General features: G+C 40.5%; 1 protein-coding gene across 5 annotated transcripts in view; it reads right to left on the bottom strand.

Annotated features, from left to right (window-relative positions):
- Positions 1–1,487: 1,487 nt before the first annotated feature.
- Positions 1,488–15,426, bottom strand: part of CEP170B (centrosomal protein 170B) — a 79,632-nt gene continuing 65,693 nt past the window's right edge. For all 5 annotated transcript variants that reach the window (XM_066608158.1, XM_066608160.1, XM_066608161.1 and 2 more), the window contains 5 exons: positions 13,219–13,359; positions 11,013–11,101; positions 10,306–10,399; positions 6,691–6,742; positions 1,488–4,722 (listed from right to left, as the gene is read on the bottom strand). In XM_066608158.1, coding sequence (XP_066464255.1) covers positions 4,487–4,722; positions 6,691–6,742; positions 10,306–10,399; positions 11,013–11,101; positions 13,219–13,359 — 612 coding nt within the window. In that variant the 3' untranslated portion in view covers positions 1,488–4,486. The remainder of the gene's footprint in view (positions 4,723–6,690; positions 6,743–10,305; positions 10,400–11,012; positions 11,102–13,218; positions 13,360–15,426) is intronic.

Raw genomic sequence — 15,426 nt, 5'->3', positions numbered from 1 at the left:
GAGCCAAGAGGTAAAAACTAAAGGGTGTACAATAGAGTGTTGTGGGCGTAGTACTGCATATATATGATGCTGCATGAATGAAGGGCGGTGAAGGTGTTGACAAAACATTGGGAGGATGCCCCACCTTTATTGGCTGGAGCAGGAACCAGGTCATTCCAAGGGCATATAATGCCACTAAGGGGCTGCCCATCTAGTGAATGCTCTGCAATTTATTTGTCTACCCTGCACTTGAAGTGTCAAAATATGATAGATTACATAGCAGACCTGTACCTTGTTCTGTTTGTTACATGTCACGGTTGGTAGCTACTGTACATGAGGTCTTCATAACTGAGTAATGGGCAACCAGAAATGACCATGCCTCCGAAGAATCAGAAGCTAGGCACATGATGCTGACAATGACTGCCAACTTAGATGGGCATTATCTACTCGGAGCTCCTAATGCTATGGCCACTGCCGTTGACTTGTCAACTTTTTGGAATACACATTTTAACCAGTGTCTAAAAAATAAAAATAACCAATACCCCTATTTAGCAAAATAATTTTCAGGTTTCTGTAAAATCTGGAAATTTGATTACACAGACCTATTAACTGGAGTAATGTGTTTGAATGTGCCGTAACGCATGGCACCCAATCAGTTCATGTACTTTTTTCTAGCCTAATTTAGATGACTGAAGGAGAAGCATAACTAAAGACTCCTCAGCATCAATGCAAAACCTGCAAGAGGCCTCCCTACCTACTATGTACAGTACCATTTATAATAATGGAGTCTTCCTATGTGGCAGCTGGGTTTGGGGCTACTCTTGTACCCCCTATAGCTGTGACTTTAAATGAAAACAAGCCCCTGATTGATTGCTGTAGTTGAGGCCATAATCACACCTCACAGAGTAAATCTGCACCAAAATTCTCAATTCACTTATTGTATTGCAATGAATGAATTCTGTTCCGTAAATCTCTTGGCATTTCCACAATATATAGAGGATGCTGCAGATCTTGACAGCATGATTATCTTCTGTCGCGGATTTTTTTCAGCTGTAAGTGAATGGGGTTTGTTAACCCTTTGCAATCCAATTTTGGATTTTGGGTTTCCTAGGGGGCTCTTTCTGTCATTATACAATGGCGCCATCTGCTGGCTAGAGCCAGTACTGCTGTATGGGACATGCTGGAGAGGCCCCCCGACAGAGCGGCCAGTAATATACAGTAAGAATACCCTGCCGGACGTCTTCCGACATCGGAGCTGTACAGCCTTCAATCAGAACGTCTTCAGACGTCAGACAGTGGATTGGAAAGGGTTAAAACCCCATTCACTAACAGCATACTATACTTTATTGCAGAATTTCTGCAACAATTCCATTTTGTGTGAAGTCAAATCTCATAGGGTTTCTGTATAGATAATTATGAGGATTCTGTTGTCTAAACCAAAAGGAAAAAAGCAAAACCCAGCAAAAAAAAAAAAAATACCAAAGTAAATTTTGATATTAATTCTAAGCTCAAACAGCATCTTGATTTTTAATGTTCACTTAAATTAAAGATAGAGTTTTACAGCTATGTGCAAAATAAATACAAAATATACATAAAGAAACCCAAGAAAAATCAAAGATTTGTGCTCATAATCAACATTAACAAAGCTTTGACAAAAAATATATACTTTCAGACCCAATACATTTTACAATTGATATGACCAGAAGGAGATTCCCATCCCCAAAACAGCAGCAAATATTATAAATCAACCAAAATAAGAAAATCTTCAAAAATAAAAAATCCTGTGTAGTGAGGTTGGCAAAACCATATTCCGTGGCCAAGCGATTCCACGCTCGTTTTCCAGCATGACGGAGATTGTTTTAAATTATATAGTCTTACATAAAAGACACATTATAATGCTTTTGAGAAGACTCTCTGTGACCCTGCTTAATATGCTAGAAAAATATTATACCCTTACTAAATGATACAAACTACATTGGGCTCCATAATCTCATGACATTAACTACTAAATATCTGACAAAAATTAAGCGAGTCTCCTCTATATTCAAAAAGGTGTTGTGTCATGACAACAACACCTTCCCTAAAAGACGATAATCCATGGGACTGGCTCCTAAAACCTCCTAGCAATCAGTAGTCATGGACGAGATCGGTTTTACTCAGCCATACATTTTCCTAAATGCACCCTAGTATTACATGCTAGTCGTCCAAATGAGTAGCCAAACAAGGAGTACATGGACAGGCCAGTTCCGTCATAGCAGGAACAACAATTCCTGGTTAATGGCTAATAGAAGAGGGTCCCAACAGGTGGCACCCTTTTATGATATCCATATCCTCTAAAAGGGTAAGAGGACAAGAGTTGTTGGAATAGGACAACAACTTTAAATTTTTTTTTCAAAAAGTGTAATTCTACAGTCAGGGTAGAAAAGATCCAAAAGATCTTTTCCGAACATATCAGCCTTCTGCCCTTTTAGATGCTGAAATAATGATGGACGTTCAAAAACTGGAAAAAAAAAATCCTAAAAAAATAAATCTTTTTCAAATGAGAATGTATTTTAATATCTAGTTTACATCTAGTAGTCCTCATTTATTACAAATCTAATTTAACATTTTTTTGAATTACATTAGGTGGTTAAAACCACTTTCTCAAACCCTTACAGTTGGCGCACTTCATTGCAATGGGATCTTTTTTTAAATGGATAACGGTTCGTTACCATTTCTGAGATCAAACATACAAGCAAAATGAGGTAACGGTGGTTTTAGGAGCTGGGAAAAAAGTAAGGTGAATACAGTATGTCATTTACAATACATTTAATTATGGCGTTCTAAATTATGGAAACAAACCTTATCTGGAAGTCTAAAGCATTCCACCTAACAGGTTCTGTGCTCGGATGTTGAATGTCAGGCAATGTACAGAGAAGTATTACTGAAGCAATGGAAAGGTCTAAAATCTATCTAAGATCCACTGGCAGAAATGAAAAGGAAAATCAGAAGTCATTCAAGTAAGATAATACTGAAAGCGACACTTCCGTTTCAGGACAAAAATGAGTCCCGGGACCAGAAGGGGGTACGTTACCTGCATTTGTTTGCTTCTGCTGTTTTACCGATCCACTGATTTCGGGTTCTATTTTTAACCAGCCAAGATAGCCAACACAATCTTCAAACTATCCATTCCCTACAGTGCATTGGTAGCGTTAGGCTGCTTTTACATCTGCTTTAGGGCTCAATTCAGAGTTTCCATCTCTCTGGACAGAAACTTAAATTGAACTAAAAAAAAAAAAAAAATGGATCCGCCTTTTTTCCTATTGAGTTCAATGGGGTTTAAAAGAAAATGCTTCCATTCCATCAGGTATCCAAAAAAAAAAAAAAAAAAAAAAAAAATGGAAGCCTGATGAAATGGAAGCCATTCCATATGCTTTCTATTTTTCTTTTAAACCCCACTGGAATCAATGAAGCAAAAAAGCAGATACATTTTTTTCTGTTTTAGACCAGTTTCTCTCGTCCAAAAATGGAGCAGAGGGACGGGAACCCTGAACTGAGCCCTAACACAGGTGTGAAAACAGCTTTAGACTACCAATACACTATTCCTGCTCATGTGATCAGCACTGGCCAACCATAGAGCAGTGCACAGTGCGCTTTAGATCAGTGGTTCTCAACTCCAGTCCACAAGGACCCCCAACAGGTCAAGTTTTCAGAATTTCCTCAGTATTGCACAGGTGATATAATTATTGTCAGTGCCAGAGACATTACACCAGATGTTCTTACTATAGGATATTCTGAAAACTTGATCTGTTGGCGGTTCCTGAGGACTGGAGTTGGGAAAACTGCTTTAGAGGATTAGAAAATTGCTGCAGCAGTCTTGGACAGTTGAAAATGGGGCTCAGAACTGGTTTGATTGGAAGGGTGTCTGAGAAGAAGGAAATATACCCTATCCTGGGACCAAATTTCGCCCCAAAAGTAGAGGGTCAAAATATTGGGCCGTGTACATTGCGAAACATGTAATATATTTGTTTTATGTTAATGAGTTTTGGCAAAAGACAGGTCACGTGAGCTTGGTACTAGTTTTATCTACCTCTAATATTGTTCTAACAGAGAACATGACTAGGAAAACATTTCTGTAATTAAGTGCAATCTAAAGAAGGTACAAGAAATATATATGTACAAGACCCATGTGCATAAAACATTTACAATATGCAGGTCTTGAATTTATGGCACATTTTTTAAGCAAAGTCAAATTCTATGTTGAAAAAAAAAAAAATCACATTCAAGTAAATTTGCTTCTGTGTGGAGCATGAGCTGGTAAACAGTGCTAGTTTCAGAGTAAACGTAACATTCATTTGCAAAAGACAGACTTTGTGCATTTGTGAGAACAAGTCCTGCAGACAAGCACAAGTACCTAAAATACCATACCAGAAGCCACATAAACACAATTACAATAAAGGCTATTTATAGAAAAAAAATGAAAAAACAAAAACAAAATAAATAAATAATGTATTTAAAAAATTAACAATCAAACAATATAGGCATCTTCCTCATCTCTACCAAAGCTGGATTCCGGTGATCTTGAGGAGCCCGAGCCGGACTTATGCATGTAGTTTCTGATGCGAACTGGTTGATGCAGCTCTAATTTTGAAACTGAGTTATTAGTCCTAGCTTGAGGTGTTGGCGTTTGAATGACAGGAGAGGTTTTCTTGTTAGTAGGAATGACCTCGATGTGTCCAGACGGTTCAATAATTGCATTTATAACTGTGGGAAGAGATAAAGTAGTATGGTTACCAGATTATAAAAAAACATAACAATGTATCAGCAATCAGTTCTGTTCACACCTATAGTCGACAGCTTCATCAGGGGCTCTGTCACTGTTGATGGCAATAATAGGTCAACACGCATTGCTATTATTGATGTGAAGGGAAACTCCAGTGGGCCTCATAAGTCAACTCATTCAGATCTGTCCAATGCTTCTTTTTGTGAAAACAGATTAGATTCCTGTTCAATGTGATTTTATGAGTCTACTGGGTGGAGTTAGTCAATGACTAACAACTAGAGATGAGCGACCATACTCGATAAGGCAAATTACTCGAGCGAGTAGTGCCTTATTCGAGTACCTGCCCGCTCGTCTCTAAAGATTCGGGTGCCGGCAGAGGGCAGGGAGCGACGGAGGAGAGCGGGGAGGAACGGAGGGGAGATCTCTCTCTCCCCCGCTCACCGCCGCAACTCACCTCTCACCCGTGCCAGCACCCGAATCTTTAGAGACGAGCGGGCAGGTACTCGAATAAGGCACTACTCGCTCGAGTAGTTTGCCTTACCGAGTATGCTCGCTCATCTCTACTAACAACCTTTACTATGCAGGTAAGAACGGTGGACTGATTTGGCATGGAAAAATTAGCACAAGTTATACTGAATCTGTTCCAAAACTATAAGTAATCAAAAAGAATCTGCCAAACTCCTGGTTTGCCAACAGATACTAACGCATACGTAAATCCCTGATCATGGAGAGAGTCAGTTCTCCAAAACACTTAGGAATGTTTGGACCTGGCAGATTACTATCTTGGCTGAGTATGTCGTCAAACAGTTAGTCCTGCACTGGCCAGTGGGGGCATCCTGGTGCTTTCAAACTAGCTTCTATCTGCACAGTCTTTTGGGCTTTTGTGGACATACTTATCCAACCAGATAAATTCAGAAACCCTGTACTGCATACTAGTCAAGCCAGAATTTTTCAAACCTAGGACAGCTTGCAAAAACCCATTGTGTTAATCCAGTCAAGATACTTTTTCCCCACTTTTCTGACTCCTCTAGGCATACAGGTGGACCATTCACTATTGGTCCATCGTGCATATACACTACAGCCAATAGTGCGGCTGTTTCTTTTTTATTACTTATAGATGTCCAGCCCCAGTGGTTTTTGACAGGAACCATTTAGAGCGAGCAGGCAATTATCAGTTTCACACATAAGGGCTAATGTCCATTCTCTTTTTACTTTTGCAATACTATATGTCAATGTGCTCTATGACCTGCTGCCTGCAGGTTAGACACAGTGTTCAATGTGACAGGTTCCCTTTGCTATTGCTTTGCAGAAGACTAGAAATATATCTAAAATGTGCAATTCCAATTTTTTTTCACATCCATGTGCCTATGGGCTTAAAGGGAATCTGTTACCATGTTTTTACAGCCCTCACTGAGAGCACCATAAGGTAGTGCATGTCACAGTGATAGGTGTGGTGTGCAGATCTGTGCAGTAGTTTTGGAGAAGCTTACATTTTATTAAAAGCAGCCAGGTACAGAACTAGTCCTGCATATTCATGGACTGCAACCTAGCCACACCCACCACCGCCCTCCAGCCAATGATTGCTCTCGCTCTATTCACAGTAACAAGCATACAGCTGTCAATCAGTGGCTGGAGGGCAGGTTGGGTGTAGCTAGCCTGCAGCTCACGAATATCCAGAACTACTTTTTTAGTAGTCCTCTATGCAATGCTGCTATTAAAATTAAATTTCCTTCAAAAAATACTGCACAGATCCACACAGCAGACATATCACTTTAATCAGTGTGACTGTCACTACCTTATGCTGCACTCAGAGAGGGGTGTAAAAAGGAGGATGACAGTCTCTTTAAAGTCAATCTAAGGTGCACTTAATAGAAACCTCACAGATTAAAAGAGGAAATTATATATAGTCAAACAGTAGCAATAAACTTACATATAAAGGGAACACATACCTTCCAGTTGTTTCTGAACTCTTCGCAGAACTTTCAGAATAGAACTGATTTCCTTAAGGACAAGAGATACAAAAAGAGCCGAGTAAGAGACTTTCTTAACCATGAAACTTTTATACTATAAAGGATTCAAACAAATGCTATCAGGGGCCTAATTGAATAGGGGGCCCATGTGTCAGCTCAGCAACACTAGCGGTAGCTACATATCTGGGCTTGTAAAATAAGTTTTTTGTACATAACATAAAATTTGTCTCATCTCAGTCATTGGGGGGCACAGATGAATGTCGTGCGTATAGCTACTGCCACTAGGAAGTGAACACCGAGCAGAAAAAGTGTTAGCTCCTCCTACTATCTATAACCCCTCCTGCAGGCAACAATCTAACCAATTTGTATGCAAGCAGCAGGAGCAGCCAAGTAGTATATAAAAAATGAAAAAACTTAAAACTGTAACTTAGCATAGCACTGTGTGCAACTGCAAAGAAAATGCTCCAACAAGAAGGAATATATGTGAAAGTACCAAGTACCCATAGGGTGGAAGTTGCTTTTTACACACCAGAGAAAGAAAGTTCACAAAACACGATAGTAAACTCGAGAGGAAGGTTTTCTAGCCTTCATCATGGTTTGAATTACAGGTTCTGCAAATCCACGGGCTCTCCAGACTGCGGTTTCAACCACCACACTGTTAAATGAAGCGTGGACAAAACTCAGGTGGAAAAGGGTTCCCTATAAGAGAAGATCTTCTCGAAGATTTAAGCACCATGAAGAGTCAACAAGCAGGACAATCAGATCCACATACCATGTGCGGCGGGGCCAATCTGTGGCGATGAGAATCACCGGGAGGCATTACATCTTGATTTTTTTGAAAAATCGTTAGCATTAGTGGAAAGTGGGAAAAGGCGTATAGGAACTGGAAGTCCGAACATGGAATTACTAGTGTGCCCATTGCTTGAGCTTGAAGATCTTGAGGCCTGGACAAAAATTTTGGCAGCTTGCGATTGATTCTAGAAGCCATCAGTTTGCCGTCTGGTTGATGCCACTTTCAACAAAGTGCTCAAAAGACTTTGGGATGTAGCTTCCATTCTCCTGTCGCTCTGCTGAGGAAGTCGGTTATTAAGTTGTCCATCCCCGGTATGTGGAACGTCGAGCGAGCTGGAACATGATTTTCAACCCATGTCAAGATTTTTGCTTCTTCTGCCATGATCTTCATACTGTGGGTTCCACCTTGATGATTTATGTACGCGACAGCCATTGCGTTGTCGGTTTGAACTCCAACTCGGAGTTCTGTATGCTGGGGTGCAAAGTGTGAAGTGATGAAACGACAGGAGAATGGCCCGAAGTTCCAAAACATTTAGTGTGGGCCCCCGTCTGGTTCAACTGCCTTCGGCTGTGAAATTTCGCAGTGTAGCTCCCAGACTAAGTGGCTGGCATCCGTGGTGAGTATATACCATTGCAGGGTCAGAAAGGAGCATCCAAGATAGATCTGTTGGGAATCCAGCAACCAAAGGGAGTGCTGTATCTGCATAGGTACTCTGATCTTTTGATAGAGAGTGTCCACTATCTTGTCTCACTTCGAGAGAATGGTCGACTGGAGAGGCCAAATGTGAAATTGGTTAAAAGAAATCACCTCAAAGAAGGAGACCATCAGCCTCACCACTCTCATGCAATGACGGGATTCTGAGTTTGCAGAGAGCATACCTGCTTCTGAAGGAGAAGTAGTTTAGGTGGCTGCAGTAGTACATTGGTCTCAACTGTGTTGAAGGAGAGAATCCTAAAAGTACAGACGTTGTGAGAGCGAGATGGAAAACATTCAGTGGTTGACGATTCATCCGAACCTAGACAGGGTGATGTGGAGACTACAGGTTGGCCGACAGGGTCGAGGCTTTTAACAGGATTTCACTGAGATAGAGGATGGACACTATTCACTTAGAATGTTGGGAAACTATTACTGACACCAGCACCTTTGTGAAGACTCATGGCCAAGTTGAATGGAAGGCAGTCAATTGATAGTGGTTCGACTGGATAATGAAGCGGAGAAATTACCGATGCACTCGATAGATAGGGACATAAAGATAGGCATTCTTGATTCCGATGAAGAACAGAAACTCCTCTGGTTCCATGAATGCAATGACAGATCTCAGTGACTTCATATGGAAATGCCAGTGCCATCCTTCTTGGGTACCACAAATAGATTGGAACAGAAACCCACATTGAGGCCAAAGCAATGGCCTTTGAAGGGGACTTTGAAATCCTGTGGCTGAAGAAGCAATCTGGAGAAGGGCAGAAAATTCTATGACGTAACCCAAAAAAACGACTTCCCGAACTCAGGCATCTGAGACATGGGTGAACCAAGTGTTCCCGAATAGGGAAAGTCGTCCCCCCTCCCTGTAGGGATTGGGTGGGGGCTACCCTTCAGGTGAAAGATTCAGTAGTGGAGGACTTCGAGGGCTGTGGTCGGGGGCACCCGGTGGGTGCATATTTAAAGTAGGGGCTTTGTTTTTTGTTTCTGTGATGCTTTCTTACTATCTGAGATTTGGGGAGGCAACAGAACTGTTAACTCTATTCTGTTTATCTTCCTTGATGAGGTAACAGGGAGAGTCCAGCCAGTCCTGTTTTTCCTGAGTCCAAGTGGTTCTTGTAGACCAGCGGCAAACAAGTCTGCATACTGTGGAAACTAAGCTAAACCTGGTTAGTTTGGTGCCTGCAGGGTTACAGCTAGTAGGGGAAGCTAAAACCTTTTCTGCTTCATGTCCTCCTCCTAGTGGCAGTAGCTATACCCATGGTCTTCAGCTGTGACCCCCAATGATCCAGACGAGAAAATTAGTCTTCAATAAGATGACACTAGGAGTAGCTCACTGCATAACGTTTTATCGTTCTTCAAATGGAGTTAAGCAAATTTTATTTGGAGTTCACTGCAGAGAGGCAAAAAAGCTGACATCGTTAATAGGGGTTGTCCAGGACTTTGTACGTTTTTTCAATAGATGATAGCCAGGCGTCCACCTCTTGGAATACCCACTGATTAGCTGATTCCCAGCGCCGCTGACAGTGTGGTCAGTATTAAAAACAGATAGTTCTGACAACACTACAGTGGCCCTATTTGATACTAAAGGCACAGGGTGCCATTAAATTCAATTGGAGCAGTGCCTTAAATACCAATCCGAGCTGCTGCACTATGGAGAGTATAATCTGCTTTCTGTGCTGTCCATGCTGACTGAGGCACTGGGAATCAGCTGATCAATGGGGATCCTGAGTGGTGGACCCGCACCGATCCATTGATGACCTATCCTAAGGATAGATGATCAATAGAAACAATACCCAAAGTCCTTGACCAACCCCTTTGAAGGGGCATAGCACTCAGCCAAGATGTGAAAGAGAGCCTCAACTATTTAACTACATGGGGAAGTTAGTTACATTTCCAATGGCAGATGAGCATGAATGATAGGAAGATGAAGAGATTGTCTAGCAGTGCTGGGTTCAAATTCAGCTGGAGCAATGTCTGCTTGGAGTTGACATGTTGCGGAATGATAGAGGTTCTCCACCAATTAATAAGCGATAGGATGTCCTAGCAATATTTCATCACTTAAATTAGTGGGAAACTCCGTTTAAGACGTAGATACTTACCTTGTTCGATGTTTTAAGTATTGGCACTTCATTTTCAGAGTTAATTTTTGCCTCTATTTCTTCCCAACTTTTCTCTTTATTTAAAAACAGAACTCTGGGGGGAAAAAAAGCAAAATTTTAATATAGTTAACTGCAGTCATACTTACAATACATGTAGCTGTTTTTTGTTTTAGCCCCTTCCCGCTCAAGGACATATATTTACATCCTGGAGCATAGGGGTATGTATGAAGAGACGTTGACAAAAAAAAAAAAATTTTTTTAAAGTATTGCGTGCAGAAGATGGCGGTAGAATATAAAAAAAATTAAATGTCTGAAAAAAAAAAAAAACAAGTAGTACAGCAGAGAAAAAAAACTCTACAAGTTTGGTATCGTAGTAATCGCACTGACCCATAGAATAAATCTGTCATGTCGTTTTCGTTGCAATTTGTGCGCCACAGAAACAAGATGCACTGAAAGATGGCGGAATGTCGTTTTATTTTTCATTTTACTCCACTTAGAATTTTTTTTTTTTCAGTACATTATATGGTACAGTAAATGGCACTATTTATAAATACAACTCGTCCTACAATAAACAAGCCCTCATACAGCGACGTTGATGGATAAATAAAAAAGGGTTACGATTTTTTGGAAAGGCGGAGGGAAAAACGAAAATGGAAAAAAGGGGCCACGTCATTAAGGGGTTAAAAAGAGAAAGAAAAAAAACTTACTTCATTTTTTCAGTGAGTATTTCAGTATTGGCACATATTGTATGCGACAGCTGTGATACAGGATTCAACATGAGGTTGTCAAATATTACCTGCAACACATAAGAACAGAAGAGGTTTGGTCATTTAACATCACTGTATGATATTTTGTGATCAAGGATGAGGACTGCAGCAAATCTCAGGATAGTCACAATAAGGCGAAGGGATGGATCACTTCAACACTTTACCGAAAACAAGATCAGCCAATATTGGGAATGGATGACAGTTCCTTGCTTAATATGGCCACTTAGGGAACAGTTATGCAAAAACAACATTAGAAGCAGTCTCTATACATGGCCAATAATAGAAGTAACAAGTGTTCATTTTCTGAAGCATGAGAGTTTTAACATTACAAGTGCAAATTTATGGGAACAATAGTTCTTAGTGCAGCCTCCGTAGAACCTGCAATTAGGTGCTGTGACAGTGTTCTTTCCCTGCCACCATAGCTCTGGTTACAGGCCTTTTCCAACTTGTCTGCGGTACCACACTTCCACCGTTACTCTGGGCACTACCACAGGATAACTATGACCAATCAACTTTTTTGAGGAGTAGGTGCACATAGCAAGCATATGTCTGAGAGGAGCTGATCAGCATCTAATCTATGCCTCCTAAAGTAGGCTGCCACAACTACCACATGCTTTTGGAGGGTAGACAACCCCCAACCCACCTTAAATATACAATTACACCACAGGCCCATGTGCGCAACACTGTGCATCCATGCCCATGGATTCTTATGCATATTGTGGACTAATCACCATGAGGTTCCTCGCTACTCATGGCATCTGGGATGGTTATTCCCCAGCACCACATTAGCCAGGACATGACCAACTAATTTAGCAGAGAACCACTGCATCCTGCAAAATAGCATAAAAGGGTTTTTTGTCATTTAAAAAAAAAAAAAAATCTATACTCACCTATTCCTCCATAGACAGTCTCCTAACTGCATTTTCTCCTCCCTGCGCTTCTGCAGTTTCCCGGATCAGCTCATATGCTGCCGGCCGACCATTCCTCACATTCTTCAATGAAGGTCATGTCCCTGTGACGTAGCGCTCACTGGCTAGGAAGGAATGCTGATCTATTGCAGAGACAGCACACATAAGCAGTCCCTGCAATAGCTCAGCATTCCCTGCCAGGCTGATGTAATGTATATTGCCGCACAGTAAGAAGACTGCCTGTGGATGTACATAACCTCACAGGAAGCAGAGAAATCAGCCAGCTGGAGCGGAGGTGACCCCCCCCCCCCCCCTACCCTGGGATTGCAGGAGCCAGGAGAAGATAAAGGAGGTAGTAAGTAGACTGACGGGGGAGGAATAGGCAAGTATGGAATTTTTTTAAATTTTTTTTAACAACAGAACCCTTTTAAGGCCTTATTCATACGTCTGATTTTGAGGTGTGGAAAAACGACCAATTTCAATGCACAGGTATGTCATTGTGACATCCTTATGCATTGCGTGTGTCCATTTTTTTATATGATCATCGTGTCATTCTTTTTTTTTTGCCCACTTTGAACAGGTAATATCTGAAGTTGAACCAGAATAGTACAAGCTGCGATTTCTATAGATTTATTTTATATTATTTATATACATTTTATAGTATATTATTTATATTTTATAGTATATTTGTATATATTATTTATTTCAGATTTATATATTTATTTTTACAATCCATGTACAAAAAAACCCCGCATTCCTGTATAGCCTCATTGACTGTAAACTCTCATTACAGCATAAAATAGCAATAAAATCAGAACAATCCTATATCTCCATGAGATACTCTTTATAATACTGCACACTGCTGTTTTAATGCTGACTTTCCTCAACTTTCATAGATTAGTAATGTACTGTTCCTGCCGTGTTGGCACTCACTGTAACTGTCAGCTGGTATTTATTGGGTCACTGTTGCTGGTATTTGTGAGGACAGAGGCTAGCACTTACGGGTCACTGCAGCTGGCACACTAGGGGCACTGAGGATTTTAATAGATGGACTGTCACCGTTTTGGAAGTGATATGCCATGCGCTCTTAATGACGGCACTCAGGATGTAAAAATGTGGAGCATGAAGAAAAAAAAATAAAAAGGCATCTATCCAGCAGAATCTGCATAGGCTGTTCACCGCATCAATAGTTTTCCTTCTCTGCGATAAACAACACATATAGAATGCATCACGCTTACCTCTTCTCGGTTTCTAGCCCTTCTCTTCATGGGATCATCGTCACGGTTGTCATTCATGTTTTGATCAAAGTCTTTCAATCCAATTGAGCCTGGTGGAACTTTCTGATAATTTAGACTTGCCTCTGGTATATGATGAACCAGCTACAAAGGGAACAAAGCATGAAGAGCTGTACAATACTATGCAATTATTTCATACTATAGACACAAAAACACAATAGAATGGAGTATTGCCCTCTATGCTAAACCAGTAGAATGTAGAAGCCCAGAATCAAATTTAGGCATCCTATTTGTACCATCTTCACTGTAATGCCACATCTATACTTTTATTTTTTTAAGTCACATTCTGTGATATAAATCTATAACGTTTTTGTTTGTAAATATATTTCTAATTGTGACTAATAGGATAAAAAGGTACATATTGTAGGTACACCCTCCACATTCTACTGTATGGTATTCTTTTATATGCACCATCCTCACTGTGATCGCACATCTTTAAAGTCACATTTGGTAATATAACCTATAATCTTTTGTTTGTGAGGATATTTCTAATATGGCTAATACTACAAGGTATATACTGCAGGTACACCCTCTACTTTCTATATGAAGACTGGGTCAGTGGAAGGGAAAAACTAAATGTAAATAATGTAAAAAAAAATATGCATATACTAGGGTGAGTCAAAAATTAGCCGCACTGGTTGTAGAATTTATTTTCAGCAATTTTCAGAAAAAGACAAAAATACATTATTTTTCGACAGTATTCCTTCTTTTCAATCTTCTTTTTCCATCTCTCAACAAGTTTTTGTATTCCTTCATTAAAAAATGTGCCTTGAAGGCCCTGCTGTCTTCACCTCTTCATCAGGCGTGAATCTACGTCCTCTTATTGGATTAGGTTTGGTCCTCTGAAAGAAGCCCTGTCGTTCGTCTATCCAACAGAATCAGTTCAATGTTGTCATCAATTGTGGACGTGGACTGGTTCCTTCTTCATGGCTGACACTTGTGCAACCTTCCCTGAACTTCTCTATCCATTCATATATACTTCGTGACAAAACACTTTCTCCATTCTGTGCAGTCTTCAATAAATATCGGCCCCAGATTCATCTTCAGACGACAAAAAGTGAATCACTGCACGCTGCTTTTTTGTGCAGGTCACAAGTGGGGCAACATTTCTTGCACTACAATCACAAATTACTGATGAAACATGTTGAAACCTGCATATCAGTGACTGGGGAGACAGCGACCTACCATAGAAAGCGTTTGAAACTTTTTGACTCCCCCTCGTATAAGTTTCTTATTGAGATTGGTAATCTTTTATTCATGGGTCGAAAAGTTTCTCAGTAGAGATGAACGAGCGTGCTCGTTTAAGGCTGCTGCTCGAGCGAATAGCAGTCTTATCGAGTAACTGTGTACTCGCCAGAACAGCATGTGGGGGGTGGGGGGAGAGAGTGGGAGTGATCTCTCCCCCCCCCCCCCCCCGCATGCTGTTCCGGCGAGTACACAGTTACTCGATAAGACTGCTACTCGATCGAGCAGCAGCCTTAAACGAGCACGCTCGCTCATCTCTATTTATCAGTATGATTTCGGATATCATAATGTATTTTTTTTTACTTTATAAAGGACTTTGGATTAACCTATTAAATACACTTGACAGAGGGTTATGATGATGTCATGCAGCCTCAAAAAGTTAAAATGTCAAATTCAGCTATTGATACATATGTTTTTTTTCACCATGCAAAACGTGATATTACTGAAAGCCTTTAAAATTGGATAAGAGGACCTGTGCACACTAGTTCTTCTTTTCTACTTTTGACACAGCATAGAAATAGAAGGCATCATCGCTCACTCGTATGATGACAGTCGAGCATCTACTCTCCAGCAGATAATAGGATTGAGAAGTTTTTTTTTTTTTTTTTAAGAACCCATGTGCACAGGCCTAAGGGTCATTTATGAAAGGACAAACTGAAGGTACAGATGAAATGCTTTGTATAGCCTAGATATTCATGCATAGTTCACTGAATCAAAAGGACTCCAGTTATTATGTAAATATATGTGCATTTTCTTATTCCCGTACATGGTAAGATCTTCCTTGCAAACCAGGCTAGCTTCATCTTGGCTGTAAAGTGCCATATGCAAGGAGAAATCTGAGGGTTAAGAAGGATTAAGGACTAAGATCCTGCTTTGGCTCCTGGAAACCACAGTGAGACATTTTGC

This window comes from Eleutherodactylus coqui, chromosome 6 (assembly GCF_035609145.1).
Source record: "Eleutherodactylus coqui strain aEleCoq1 chromosome 6, aEleCoq1.hap1, whole genome shotgun sequence".
Taxonomy (NCBI): domain Eukaryota; kingdom Metazoa; phylum Chordata; class Amphibia; order Anura; family Eleutherodactylidae; genus Eleutherodactylus; species Eleutherodactylus coqui.
Note: the sequence above shows the minus strand (reverse complement) of the source record. Positions and strands in the feature narration are given on the sequence as shown.